The sequence below is a fragment of the Ictidomys tridecemlineatus genome, chromosome 6, assembly GCF_052094955.1.
Source record: "Ictidomys tridecemlineatus isolate mIctTri1 chromosome 6, mIctTri1.hap1, whole genome shotgun sequence".
Classification (NCBI taxonomy): domain Eukaryota; kingdom Metazoa; phylum Chordata; class Mammalia; order Rodentia; family Sciuridae; genus Ictidomys; species Ictidomys tridecemlineatus.
In genome coordinates this window covers 91,920,424-91,935,390 of record NC_135482.1, presented here as the reverse complement: position 1 = coordinate 91,935,390, position 14,967 = coordinate 91,920,424, and the positions used below count along the sequence as shown (strand labels likewise).

The 14,967-nt window shown below is 33.7% G+C and overlaps 1 protein-coding gene across 9 annotated transcripts in view; it reads right to left on the bottom strand.

Annotated features, from left to right (window-relative positions):
• The window catches only part of Eps8 (EGFR pathway substrate 8, signaling adaptor), a 165,713-nt gene that overhangs the window by 12,396 nt on the left and 138,350 nt on the right, over positions 1 to 14,967 (bottom strand). For all 9 annotated transcript variants that reach the window (XM_021730749.3, XM_021730746.3, XM_021730750.3 and 6 more), the window contains 3 exons: positions 14,675 to 14,808; positions 9,588 to 9,696; positions 8,586 to 8,729 (listed from right to left, as the gene is read on the bottom strand). In XM_021730749.3, coding sequence (XP_021586424.1) covers positions 8,586 to 8,729; positions 9,588 to 9,696; positions 14,675 to 14,808 — 387 coding nt within the window. The remainder of the gene's footprint in view (positions 1 to 8,585; positions 8,730 to 9,587; positions 9,697 to 14,674; positions 14,809 to 14,967) is intronic.

Genomic DNA, 14,967 nt, shown 5'->3' with positions numbered 1-14,967 from the left:
TCTCAATAATTTTTAAACCATAAATATTGGCTATTATAAAACAGTATATATATTCCTTACTAAAAAACACAACAGTTAAAACTTTCAATCTAAACAAAATACTTTTAACTAAGAAATAACTGCACTTGTAAGAGGCTCCAAATTCTCAAAAGGCACATCTTCTTTTTAGAATCAAAGAGAGTGATGCCTTGTAATTGAGATATGATTTAAATACTGCGGTGGTACAATTTAATTATCCTAAAGTTTAGGATTAATATATAAAATGCAATAAGACCTTTTGGCAATCTGGTCCTTTGATTAGAACAGTATTTATTTCTACATTTTAAATTGGCCCAAATATAAGGTATCATTGATTTCAAGTGATTCCTCCTCCCCAACTTCCACAGAAATAAAACACACACACACACCACGTTTCAAAATTAAAATTACTCAGACAAACAACATGCTGGCCTTCATCATGACTGCCTTCACAGCAAATGAACAGCACCTGTGGAACTGCCCGGGGAGGAGCCTGCGTTCTCCTGAGCCATCTCTTAAAAGCCAACACTTGCCAACCAGCAGGGTGGAGAAGGTGGGAAGGGAGTAACGCAAGGATGGAAGCAGAACTGAAAGAGGCCATTATAATGCTGCCAAGTACTGGGGGAGTCAGAGGGCAGGGAGGACACAGGCAGCAAGGGAAGAAGAAAAAGCAAAGAGGGGCAAGATTCTGCCATGAAGTTAGATGGGACAGAAACAGATTGCTAATTCCCCCAGCATTCAAGACCTGAAGCATTTCTAATATAGAAATAATATATTAGAATGCATTATTTTTACTACTACTATACTCCACAAACTATTCTTCCTATATTTGGGCCAATAATATATTTAAAGCAACCAAAATACCGCAAACATCACCAAAACTCAATACTTAGCACACACCAAAGTCACCCCAAAATATATTCAATGTTCCCTTGACCAGAATATTCTTTGCATGTAATTTCATAAAGGGTTAATGAATTCTCACATTAATGTTTCAAAAGTGTCAGAGTTTATTGTTTATAAAGCTTAAACCAAAAAGCGATAGTTCTGCATTGCACGATATGATTCATATTTTCTGCTTTCATAAAAAACAAGAACAGCCAGTGTTTTGCTATCCATCAAATAATGCTATGAGAAACTGAATATACTGTATGTTATTGACACAATCAAGCCTAAAGACAGGCTCACCAAATGTTCTGTGCCTCACGTCATTATCTGTCACTGCTATATAACACAACTTTATTGGTATGATCTAACAGAACAAGAGATTTTTAAAAAAATAAAACCACTATAAAAATATCCAAGCCCATGTGAAAATTTCTCATGATTTATATCATATTTACTTGCATATTTTCCTTTTTCTCCTCCTGCCTCATGCTTACAACTTCTGACATGAAAAACAAGAAAAAGTGTCTTCCTTGTGCTAAGAAGGCAACCAAGACAGCCATTCTGTGAACTGGTTGGTAAGCCATGACATAGAGGAAGCAGAATCAGTATTGATTGCTGACATCACTTTTGTTTCCCTCCCTATCTTTTTCACTTTACCTACTGTTCAATTTCTGCCTCTTGGCCGTTTCTGCTTGAAGGTTACAGAACTGATGACTTCAATGCGCCATCAACTTATGGAAAGTCTTAGAGGGAAAAAGCACTCTGAGCTGTTTCCTTCTGTGCCAAAGGTTCTGGAGCTCCAAATACAGATGAAATCTTGACCAACTCCTTCTAGTTGCCTGGGACTTTCTTAGTAATTAGCACTGAAAGTCTCGAATTCCCACAAACCCCTCAGCTTCAGACAAAGCTGTCAGTTTGGCAGCCTGGGGTGGACCCATGTTTGTACCATGAACAGTCATTTCCTAACTCTTACCCATTTTTTTCTCACAAATATAGAGTTCTATTCAAGACAAAAATCTCTCCTTTTGTCTTTCTCTGGAAGAGGATGGAATTACTAGACCTCATAGGAAATTTACTTTCTTATTCATAATTAAGTTGGAATGAGTCACTTTGATTTAGCAATGAAAGCTGAGTGAGAATTCTCAAGGGTTAAAAAGTTATTGAGAGATGAACTCCTGATTCATGCAAGACACTACTTCAGGAGGGAAATTATGCAAGTAACAAGCCCAAAAAAGCCATTAAAATTGAACTGTTTTTGAAATTTTAACCTTCTTTGAATTACACATTTTTCTCTAAACTTGGTCTCTCTGGAACTCTGCAATGAAAACTAAGCACAGCTGGAACATTTGGAGGGTGTTAAGTCCAGAGATTGAATCCAAAAAATTATATTAAAAGAATTGCCAGGAGGGAATGAGTGTGGGTTACCTCTGAGAGCTCGCCAAGTAACTGCTATTAGGAAAATGGAGCAAATCACATTAAATGAGAAAATTAACACAGGAGATTGAACTAAAATAATATCAATTATAATTTACATAAAATATCAGAAAACAGGAGCAAATTGGTTTTTGACAGTAAAATTACTTGCCCACGAATCAACCAATGAAGGAGGTTTTAAATTTATATTACTCTTATCTAGCCATGTAAAACTAATCACATAAATTATACCATAAGATAAACAGTTTAGAGTAGTATTTCAGTAGTTAACTATTTGTGCATTAATCTGTTAAATATTAAAATATATATTAATTTTATTTTAATAGCTTATAAAGTATACAATTAGAATACATTAAATGTAAGATAAATTCTTATCTAATAGTTGACTTTATAAAAGGAAATATACATCATGGCATAATTTTAGTTTTGAACTTGAAAGCATATAATTGTGTGCATGTGTATGTTGGACAGTAATTATATATTTTAGAGTGGGTATTATTCAAACTGTCACAAAAAATATATGGGGAAATGTCAATACATGAGGCAGAATAAAAAGTAACCATCCTTAAGGTAAAATATATATAAATAGAGAATAAACAGTGGTTACCAGGGTAGCTGGGGAGGGAGGAACGAGGGAGATTCAGGACATGTGATGCATAGTGGTGAATATGAAGGATGAACATGTAGGAAGATCTAATGTGCAAAGCAAGGGCCCTAGTTAATTAATCATAGCATATTCAGCAATTTTCCTGACTGGGTAGACTATTGCTGTTCTTGGAGGAAATGGGAAACTATATGATATCAGGGATGTATTAATTTGTTTTACTACTATAACTATTTTGCTATACGGTACGAATGAATATATATTTTCCTCTTATAACATTATGTTGCATACTTTAAATATACACAATAAAGTTTGCTTAACCAACAAAAAATTAAACCCTGTCTCTAATTACTGAGCTTAGTCTTCTAGATGAAATTTTTAAAAAAGAAACTTCAAAGAACTGCATATTATCAGGAAATAGGTCTGGCTGGAAGAACATGAAGGCCTCATTAAAAAAAATGATCACTCTCTGTCCAATATTTTCTGACTATCAGGATTGACTTTAAAACACAAAGTATGTACAATGTGCTGATTAGTAGTGTTGGTTGTTCATTAATTCCCTTTAGAAATTATTTCCACCCTTAATTTAGGGATATTTAAACACGCACATAAGAAAAACAAATTCTGTATCCGTAATGGATTGTGGAGGCCATATAACATGACTCCTACTTTACAACCAAACAAGCTGAAACAGAAAAATAAAATTCTCTCTTTAAGGTTCCACAGCTGCATCGTAGCAGAACCCTCAACTAACAACACACAGATTTGGACTTTTCCCACAGTATCATAATAGCAAGGAAAGAGAGAAGAAGGGAAACTGTGTTGGATTCACAAGACCAACAAAGACTGGACATTCACAATTAGCTGAATGTTAGTAGAGTAAGAATATCTGTAATAGTAATAACAAGGCTAAATACTTAATAAAAGACTTTTTTATCATTGGGTGTATTAGAAATAAGAGCAGGGGAGGAGGTGCTTTCTGCTCCTGACACACAGCACAAGAATCTCTATGACAAAGGGTAGTAGATGCACAGTCACTAGAATTCTGGGAATCAAGTCAGAAGAAATATTAGAAAACTGTAAGGTAGGTAGATTCCAAGTGGAGAGAAAGAACCCAGGATGTCCATCTGCTACCCAGCCAAACTACCACAAAACCCTACAGTGTGCTGTAACAAACTTTAAAAACATCAAAAGCCATGTCATTTCTCCATAATTTCTCATAAGCATTTACTTCTCTTCCCTGTGGTTTTGTTCAATTTTTAAATTTTCCTGTATCTTTTGTAAATTCTTTATTATCTTCGTCTTTATTTTTAACACCATTGAAGCCACAGGGAAAACACATTAGGTGGGAATGGCTGTCTTCAGAGAGCTGTAAAAGATCACTCCAAATGTGAGGATATTAAATAGCCTGGACTCTCAGGGAACTCAGGTGACAATTCAACACCTATTCACTGCCAGTGCCAGGTAGGAACATCCTGCCATCGGAACAGAATTTCTGACAGAAAGTGCATGAACAATTAGCCTTTTACCCCAAAAGTTCTGCAATCCACATACACTTCTTCTTTAGCAGAAATGTAAAATTATGGATGAAAATAAGAGACATAAATGTGTATACTTTAAAAATACAGACATTACATGGAAATAGTTTACATCTAATTCCCTTATTTCCATCACTCACAAGATGTCTACTTTCTAAGTGAATTATACTATTTGGGTTATTTTCTAAATTTTTTTGGAGGGGGGGTACCAGGGATTGAATTCAGGGGCACTTGACCACTAAGCCACAACCCTAGCCCTTTTTTGTATTTTATTTAGAGACAGGGTCTCACTGAGTTGCTTAGTGCCTCACTTTTGCTGAGACTAGCTTTGAACTCCCTATTCTCCTGTCTCAGCCTTCCAAGCTGCTAGGATTACAAGTGTGCGCCACTACACCCAGCTCCTAATTTTTAAGTGAAAGAATGGGCAAAATCCAAGAAATGGATACATAAGGTAAAAATCTAATTCTAAGAATTATGACTGATCAAATCAACTATTAATCACAGTATAGTGCATGGTAAAGCTCTTCTGAGAAAACATCACTTTAAGCACTCATGCAGTGAAAAATTATAACAACCTTATGGCAGCTCTATTCCCTGGTACAGCAGAGTGCATCAGAGCATAGGGTCTGAATCCTGGGGGCTGGGTCCTCATCCTTGCTCCATGCAGCTGTGTAATCATGGGCAAGTTGTTCCTCCTGTAACTGAGTTCCCCATGTCAAATGTGCCGACTTCACAAGACTATTTTGGGAATTACATGAATTAATATTTTTGAAATGCTAAAAGAATGCCTGGTGCAGCATGAGCACAGACCACTGGCATTATCTCCTTGGGGTGTAACATCATTGCTGCTTGTGGGTGTGAAAGCCTGCTTCAGGAATGAGTCACAGAGGTCCTGCTGCAAGTACAGGACGGGATCTAAATGTTTCTGTTAGAGGAAACATCTTTACATTCCTTCAAAGTTTTTCTACCATTCGATGGAAGAGACAGATGGAAGGGGAAAGTGTATAGGCTATATGTGAGGAGGGAGGAATGGTTGCTGCTCCTAATATGGCAGCACCAAGGAAAGGGAAGAGCCCTGACATATGATCCAGGAAGATGTACAAAACAGGTTTGCAGGGAGGATCTACTCAGTGCTGGACTTCCTATTATTCCTTCTACCTAGTGTAAGATGATGGTACTCAATAAATATTTATGAAATTAATGAATGAAAAAGTTAGCATGATATAAACTGTAATCTAGTTTATAAAGTGAAGGCATTAACATTACTGGAATCTACATAAATATGATATCTTCACTGTCATTCTGAAATAAGCAGCAGTATTTTTCTTTAGATATTTTAGTAAAGGTATATCTGTAACATTGTTGTAAAGATATAAAAATTACTAGTATATATTTCTAAGAATGCTTTCTTTTCCATCTTAGTCTATTCACTTTTTAAGATATGTTATAAAATGCTTCTAGAATAGAATTTCAGAGCAGGATTTGTGCCAGATAGCAGACTGTCAAGCTTACTTATTAAAAATTTACACAAGATCTTTGTGCTTTTGTTGAGCCCAAAATTTCCAGTAAGTGTTAAAAAGCAGATTGTTTTTAATAGTTTCTAAAAGTAGGGCCCCAACATAAACAATTCTTACACACACACACACACACACACACACACACAAAGCTTCTACACACATCACTGTATTCGTGGCATTCAGAAGTATTCAGAAGACATCAAGACAGTGTTGAGAAATTTTACAGGAAATAGTCAAAGCAGTCAATCCCTAGAAGGACCACAAGTTTCTATTTACACAAAGTAGCAAAACACACTCCTGAAACTTGTGAGCACTTAAAAAAAATTCTTGGTTGTGCCAAAGTTGACAAAAATGTAAGATGAGGTTCTGTTAAAGAAAAGAGGAATAGATTTTATGTTTTCCAAAAGTACTCTCTCTCTCTGCCCATAATATGTACTAACCATTTTGGTTTGGTTTTAGACAGAAGCAAGCTTTAAACAGAAAAGTCAACTTATGGCTCAAGCCAGGAATCAGAACCAAAGAACAAAACAAGAATGGATAGCAAGCAGGAAAAGGCAATAGACGTTAGACTCTTTCTTAGGAAATCTCAATTGGGGAAAATACTTTGAATTTATATTATTTGCAAAATTAGATACCTTTTTTTCTTTTTTGAAGTCTGCCTATTCCTAACTACCCTGCACAAAAGTAAAAATGAACTTGAATAATTATTTTTAACATCTAATATAAAGTCTTGGCTTCTCACACATGGAATTAGGGATACCCTTTGTCTCTAGTCCTTCTTATGGCTTCTCATGAGTTAAATATTTGAAAAATCCCATACATTTCAAGGATAAATAGCAGTGTTCTAGTCTAGTATTAATTTCAAGCCTACTTTCTATCACTATTTAACACATTTTGTCCCATTGATCCAGATGTGGAACACCTATAAGAACCTAAATATAATAATGTATTTAATAATACATAATCATGTAATATGTAGTATAATTATGTAAGAATAATTACATTATAATACAATCATAATATAACAATATTAATATCATATATATAAGCTCTAGATTATGATTTCTAATCAATTTTACAGCACCTGGGTCAATTTCATTGAAATATTCACAGAATGGAAATATTGAGACTTAACTGGGTTACAGAAAAGGCAAAAACCTTAATAGGAAAGAAAATGAAAAGCTGACATTCATAAACCAGACAGAAGCCTATATTATACCAGGTAACCACATCTTAAAATAAGAAAAGTACAAACTTAGAAAAGAAACACATAAAAACTAAGTAGAAGAGTCACTTCAAAAATCCACAGGAATGGAGCAGATCATACCTTGAATAACTCAAACTCCTTCTTTGGCATCAACAGCTAATGACAAACGATGAACATAAATTAAGTACATAATATATATGCATGTTAGGCCAGGCAAAACTTAAGTACAGGAAATAGAATTTCCAACTGCCATCACTTTAGGTTATAGAGCTATAGAAACAATGCAATAATTCTTTATTTTAAATTTTTCTTGATGCAGAGATTGTAATAAAGTCAGTCCCTCTGGACAAGTTCAGGATCTACACTAGGCCTGAGCATCATGAGGAGTCACATGTGCAAGTAACTCATCATGGCAGCAGGACAATGACCACAATTCTAGGCCTGGATAATCTGTAGTTTATCAAGCCGGCTCCTGGGATAAAAATAAACCTATGAAATATCTATGATGCTTCAACATGAATCCATGATATGATTATGGGGTTAGACATGATCCTTTTCTCAAGACTCTGAATGTTAAAAGTAATTATTCCTGGAGGGAAGGGGTGAGAAGCTACCCTAGGTTCAGAGATTATGTGCATGTGAGAGTTCATCTACTCTGGCTCTGTTAGCAGACTTCACTCTAGAGAGTCCAACAGAGGACTAAAATCTCAAGAGTTTAACAGGGTGTGAATTCAGCTGTTACGATGAATGAAATGATCAAGGTTATTGAAACCTTGAAAACCTACCATGGGCCTCAAGAAGAATTCAATGATTGAGATGAGAAATTCTAACCTATCTAACCTATATATCATAAACATGTTTTAACTTTAAAATCAATAGGAAAAAATATTATAATTCAATTGAATAAAATATTCATGTATTAGTCTAAAGTGAGATGAGTGCAAATTCAAGGCTGGACAAGAACAGAATATTTAAGAGACTCCAAAGGCAAAGGCTGTTAAAAATGAACTGCTGGACACTCTAGCCACTGTCTTTGTGCAACTCTCAATCAAAGGGAAGCCATTGGTGGATGTGAGTACTCTGAGTAAAGAGATAAGTACTGTTTTGTTCCAATATCAGAAAAACTATAGGTTGGCTGGGGGAAAGCATACTGAAGAGAAAGTCATTTATTGTTAAACATTTTAAGCAATTTCCTTAGGGAAAAAAAATCAAAAAATATGTACCTCTTCACTATGTCCTCACCATTAGCCCAGTAATTGCTATTGAAAAAACTGTGAAGCCAATTAAATCTCAAAATGAGTATTACACAAAAGGTATTTAAATACTTTCCAAATGATGAATTTGAAATTTTATTAATTTTGTTTAAAAATCATAATTACCTGTATGGTATGTGTGTAGGGTGGATCAGCACGTCCTAATCCAGACTCTGGAGGTCTCACAATATCCAGAATATTATTTGGCACAAACCCAGCATCTCCACTTGCATTTCGAACCTTCCACCATTGTTTCCTATCATCAAGTATCTGTCATCATGAAAGAAAGGCATAATTACCATTAAAAAAATTAATGAAGTTCAAATTTCATTCCTAGACTTAAACCAAATTTTTTCACTTCTGATAAACAAACTCAGATCAATCTATTGTTGATTTACTCAGGGATTACTCCAAGACAGTGTAATAGTATAGAATAGGTATGGATTTTCTATGGTGAATCCATCCAAAATCTATATTACCACCCCAGAATGCAACTACATTATTTGAGGTACTTACAGAGCACTAAAATGAACATCTTAGAAAGTCCTATTGTCTTCATTTGTAGAATAGAAAGGTAAAGTATGAAAACCATTTTTTGACAAAATTTATTGTGATCATTCATTTTACATATTCAAGAAGATGAACTCTGTTACAACCTAGGAAAAATTTGGGTGTTGGCAGTACTACTGCTCAGTACTACTGCCAAGTACACTTGCACAAGGATATTGGGAGAGAAAGAAGGGAATGTTTTCTCTTATTAAAATGCAGCACTATTAAAATGTTCACATCTAAATATGAAGGTTAATTTGCCTTGATTCCAAAATGAATAATGTCCAGAAGAAGGAAGACAATAATGTAAGTCAAGACATTCATCCTCTTTCACCCCACCCTTATTCCAAATAGCTTCTACTTGAACCTATGACATTATTATGGGGTCAGATAATAGATAAAGTAGCCACCTCATCTAAATAGATATAAATATCTATCATATGCTGTATCCTTAGTCATATAACATGAAGAATAATTTCTTGACCTTGGCATTTCTTTCAGGAAGGCTTAAAAACACTTCAAAAGAGGAATGCAATAAATCTACTTTATTCAGAGCATAAAAAGGTAAAATTCTGTTACCTCTAATATATCATCCTTCAGAACTGAGAGCTCACTGTTGTTCCTTGCTACGAAGTCATACTTGGATTTGGCATATTTCTTCGGTTGTGTTTTGAGTGGGTCATAATTTCTATAAAGAGGAAGATAAAAGACTATCATTCTACTAGCTCTTCTAAAGGCCAAAAGCAAAACATTAAGACAAGCTAAATCTTACCAGAAAGCTTTCTCACAAATTATTTAGATGGCAGTTTAGTTTTATTTTCCAGAATACAGGGAATAAAAGCAAACTATGGGTAAGGCAAAAATAAGTGATGTAAAATCATAAGGCTAGTTGGTACAGAGCCAATTGTAGAATCCAAACCTATGAATTCTTAGTCTAATAAATACACATATTGCATATTGTTTTATTAGTCATTATCTCTACCATGAAAGAGCTAAATAAGAGTAAATGCTATTACTTATTTTTCATAAAATTAAAAGAGACCAAAGATAACAGTGGTAATATAAGTTATATGTTGATTTTGCTAATTCAAGCAAGATCTCTTAGTCAACTAAAAAAAATATTAAAAATTTTGACTGGTTGTTAATTTTTAGGAAAGTTTTGTTAGGTTATCTAAATTGCAAGGGAAGGTATGCATTAGGCACAGGATCACTAACATTTTGAAAGAAATAAATATTTTAATTCATTATAAACTTTTGTAAACATTAAGAACACAGAAAACAAAGATTTTTAAAAAAACTTTCTTCAAAAACTAAATATCTCTTCTAATTAGCATTAACAGATTAAAAATATAATGTTAAATTATTTTACACATAAAACCTAATGTATTAAGATATATCTATATTTTCTTCATAAATTTCAATAAAATTTAACTCTTTACTAATTTTACTCTCTAATCTCCTCCATTTATATTTCCACATTTCCTCACACATCTCCTCAAGAGAGAAAACAGAAAGCGATAAGATGTTTAGTCATTCTTGCCCTGCCAACTGGTCATTCTTCTTACAACCTACCCACATTCTCTGGAAGGCTAAATACCAAGGTCTCAGGAGGACAGCTATAATATAAGGTATCCTGTCATCACATATATTTGCTACCTCTTTGGTGGGAACTCCATATGAGAAAGGCAACTGGGACAAGAAGAAATGATGACCTATAACCTGCACAACTTATTATTTTTGGTATGTTAAAAAATATAGATTTGAGGAAAAAGTGAAATTATAGCCACTATTATATATTGTTAACAAGTAAAAACCTGTGTTCCATAGATTCCCTATCCCTATCTCTTTAGGAATAGCTCTGTTTTCACCTACTTTGTATATTCACATTATATTATATTAAGATCTCATCTGAGGAATAAAGGAGATTCCAAAATTCAGTCAAACAGAAATGTCAGTTCTCTTTCTCTGCTCCCCGTGTTCTTTCTCATATGTTCTAGAAAATAATCACTATAGACAATAGAGAATTGATTTTATTATAACAAAAAGTAGAATAACTCTGCCACTGGCTATCTGAATTGTTACATTACAAAGAAAAATCTGTAGCAGTTGTATTTGAAGACTCTGCTCTTGTATGCCTCAGAAGTGTTTACCTAGAATGCACCTATTAACTGCTACAGAATTTACAGATCTTCATGGTTTACAGTTTTTTGTCCTCTATAGAGTAAACCTAGACATGATAGTGATTATAGTTATTGATTGGAAAATCACAGTTTGTGATTTTTAAATGTACTAGAGAGTTTCTTAAGAAATTTAGAATGTATCAAAATGTTTTGCCTCCATTTCTGATTTGGAATAATAGCTATTCCACTTGGTATAGAGTAGATGTAGAGAAGGCAATAATTTGGGAACATTTCCAAAACACGAATTGTATCTGAATATCAATAAAATGCAATCTCTCAAAGGTAAGGATTCTACATACTATGAAATCAGCCTAAGTACTCAGCAATAGATAAAAGATGGGGTAAAGAAAATGTTGTATATATACACAATGGAATTTTATTCAACCATAAAGAAAAATGAAATTGGGGCTGAGGATGTGGCTTAAACAGTAGCACGATCGCCTGTCATGCCTGCGGCCCGGGTTCGATCCTTAGCACCACATACAAAGATGTTGTGTCCGCCGAAAACTAAAAAATAAATATTAAAATTCTTTCTCTCTCTCTCTTTAAAAAAAAAGAAAAGAAAAATGAAAATATGGCATTTGCAGAAAAATGGATGGAACTAGAAACTATCATGTTAAGCTAAATAAGTCAAATTCAGAAGGTTAAGGGTCATGATTTTTTCTCATATGCAGAAGCTAGAGAGGAAAAAAGAAAACAAATGGATGGATGTCCTAAAAATCAAAGAGCCATCAGTAGAGGAAAGGGACTAAGGGTTGAGAGGGAGCAGAGAAGTGCTGGGAGTGATATTGGTCAAATTATCAAGATGGAATTTATTGGTACATATCCATACATGCATACAACTGTAATGCACCAATAAAAATGTGGAAAAAATAAAATAAAATTTATAACCTAGGGAAAAAATTACAGAGTAAATTGTGGAAAAAAACTAAATATGATGAATAATACCATATCAGTTATCACTTTAAATATAGCTTAAATATATCAATTAAAGCACAGAAATTGCCCCCCCCAAAAAGGTAAGGTTTCTAAATTCATCAAATTATCTATCTAATGATATGATAATTTCAATAAATAAGGTAAAAACTTCGGGCTGGAGTTGTAGCTCAGTGGTAGAGCGCTTGCCTAGCATGCATGAGACACTGGGTTTAATCCCTGGCACCTTCTGCACTTCTGGCATGTAAAAGAAACTAAAATCAACAATAACAATTATAAATACAAATTCCAAACCTTTTGTACTTCATGTCATACTATAACTTTCACTTACCTTTTTAAGCAATGCCAACTTTTCTTAGCAACAAAGAATATCAATTATCCAAGTATCTATCAACTGTCCCAGCTCCTACACTGCTCCACTGGTTATGTGATCTGTAAGGACACCTGACATCTACAATTTACCCACCACTGACTAGATTAATTAAGATTTTTTCCTCTAGCTTCCCATTTTCGATCAGTTAAAGCTATTATCCCTTTATGGAATTTCCTATTTAAATTTTCTATTGACCAAAGGTTACATAAAGACGCCTTATGAAATCCAAAACAATCTTCTTTGAATGAGAAAAAAAATATTTAAAATAGTGGCCTTTACATCAGCTATCCTGTCCCATATAAAATTCTATGAGACAAATGATTTTGAAAATTTAGTAATAGGAAGAGCATTGATTATCTTAATGAGCCAATATATACTTTTCCCCCCTAAGGGTAATGAATGATTACATTTTTCTGTTTTCTTTGATAACCATGAATCTCAATGACAAATTTGAAATTCAATCATAATGTCAACCCTTAGACTACAAAGATTTTAATCATCATTCTCTCTAAATTTCTTAATTTTATATTTTATGTCATTATTTAAGTTTTACTAAAAACATTAATTGCATTAAATTTATGTGAACTGCCTAAATCTACTTTAGAATTTGATAATGTACCAAGGTTAATAAATCAATAAATTAAAAGTCAATAGACAAAGGTATATACTTCCCTGATAATCTATAATAATCATAAAGATCATAAAGTTTTAAAAGACATTGTATTCAGCTGCCCATATGAATGGTAGAGGTTATTCTATCAGGGATACCAAACCTTGTAGATCTGCAGGGGGAGGTCAAGGAAGTAGTGACTAAAATGTTAGATATAATATCATGTACTTATCCAGTCATTCAATCAATCAAATAAATACATACTTACTGAGTGGCCACAATGTGCTAGAGGTGGTCATAAAATGGAACATGATAAAAGTTTTCTACTATCTATATTCATCATAAGGCTGAACTCACATGAGAAATATACTTAAGTGTTTTTCTGGATACTTGGCTGTGGAAAAACTATCCTGATTTATTAGAGTGACAGAACAAAAAGAAAAGATAAGAATCACTAATCTGAAATAATTCCTAGGTAGTCTATGACAAAAGGAAAGAAAAAAAGGAATACAGGATTGAATAGTGACTCAGTCAAGAATCTCAATGAAATTCTTCAAAACTTTCACCTCTATCTACTAAAAAAATAATTAAATATTTAAAACTTAGATTCATATGCTGGCATTTTTAAAATACATTATTCATCAATGGCTTTTTTAAATTTAATGTTACTGGCACCCTTAGAACAATATCTCTATAATTCCAATGCCAATTAATTAATACCTCTGTCACCATCCCTGACAAAGAACAAAAATTGTGACTCTTACCTTCTTCAGATTCTATAAGAAAAGGATATATTAAAAATAAAGGAATGCAACACTCATGACCAGAGAGGCTTCAACATAGGACAGTACTGGGACCAGCTCTCTACCCCTTCATCTGAATGACCATCTTCCTATACCTCTATTACCAGAGTTCTACCTCCTATCTTTCCCTTTTATGCATGATCTCTATGTAAATCTCACTTGCTAGAAAACAAGATCAAAAAAAAAAAAGTAAACCCATTCCTTTATTTTTTCATCTTAATTCTCCATCTCTAATTATATTTTTAATGGTAAAAATATAGAAAAATAAGTGAAATGTGAAAAACTGGAAAGTAAAGATAAAATATGATTACACAAAATGGCAAAAATGGCAAGGCACTGTCTTAAATATTTAGTTATATCCTAGTTTAAATATTTCTATCTAAAGGAAGATTTGTTGCGTGAAGGAAAAGGTAGAAATTTTTCCCTTTAAAAGTTATGGAGCCAGAAAGTCTTTTAGACAACATCTGGTACAAACTAATTGAAAACCTTCAAGATAATTCTTTCTTCTTAATGTATGCATTTTTGACAGAAGTATCTTTTCAAAAAGAGAAGATCAACCAACCAAAGGTCTTTGAAGTAGGTGAGAATTACAGACTGGAGATCTAGGTATCTTCTGCACCTCAAAGTCAGTCCTATAAAGAAACACCTGAAACTTTTCAAATCATTAGCAGATGAAAAGTAGACAATAGAGATACTGTCACTGATTAGCACTAAATCAGAGACAGTATTTCATGGCTCCCCAGATGGTGCCCATTAAATGTTACCTATCTGCATGGCGATTAGGAGTTGGCTTAAAAGCACCAGCAGCTTCCCCATGGTCCAGATGGGGCCCTCTTGTATACATGTTGTTGTGGAATGCATATCCATCAGCTGGAGGATACTCAGAGATAGTGGAGTGCTGAAAGACAGAGCAGGATAAGTTAAAGAATCATCAAATACCATTCAAATGACCACTAACATCCACCATATTATGATCAGTTTCTATTTTCAAGTGATTATCCATTATGTTATTAAGTTATGAAATTGGGATGATACATTTTTGTCAAAGATCTGCTTA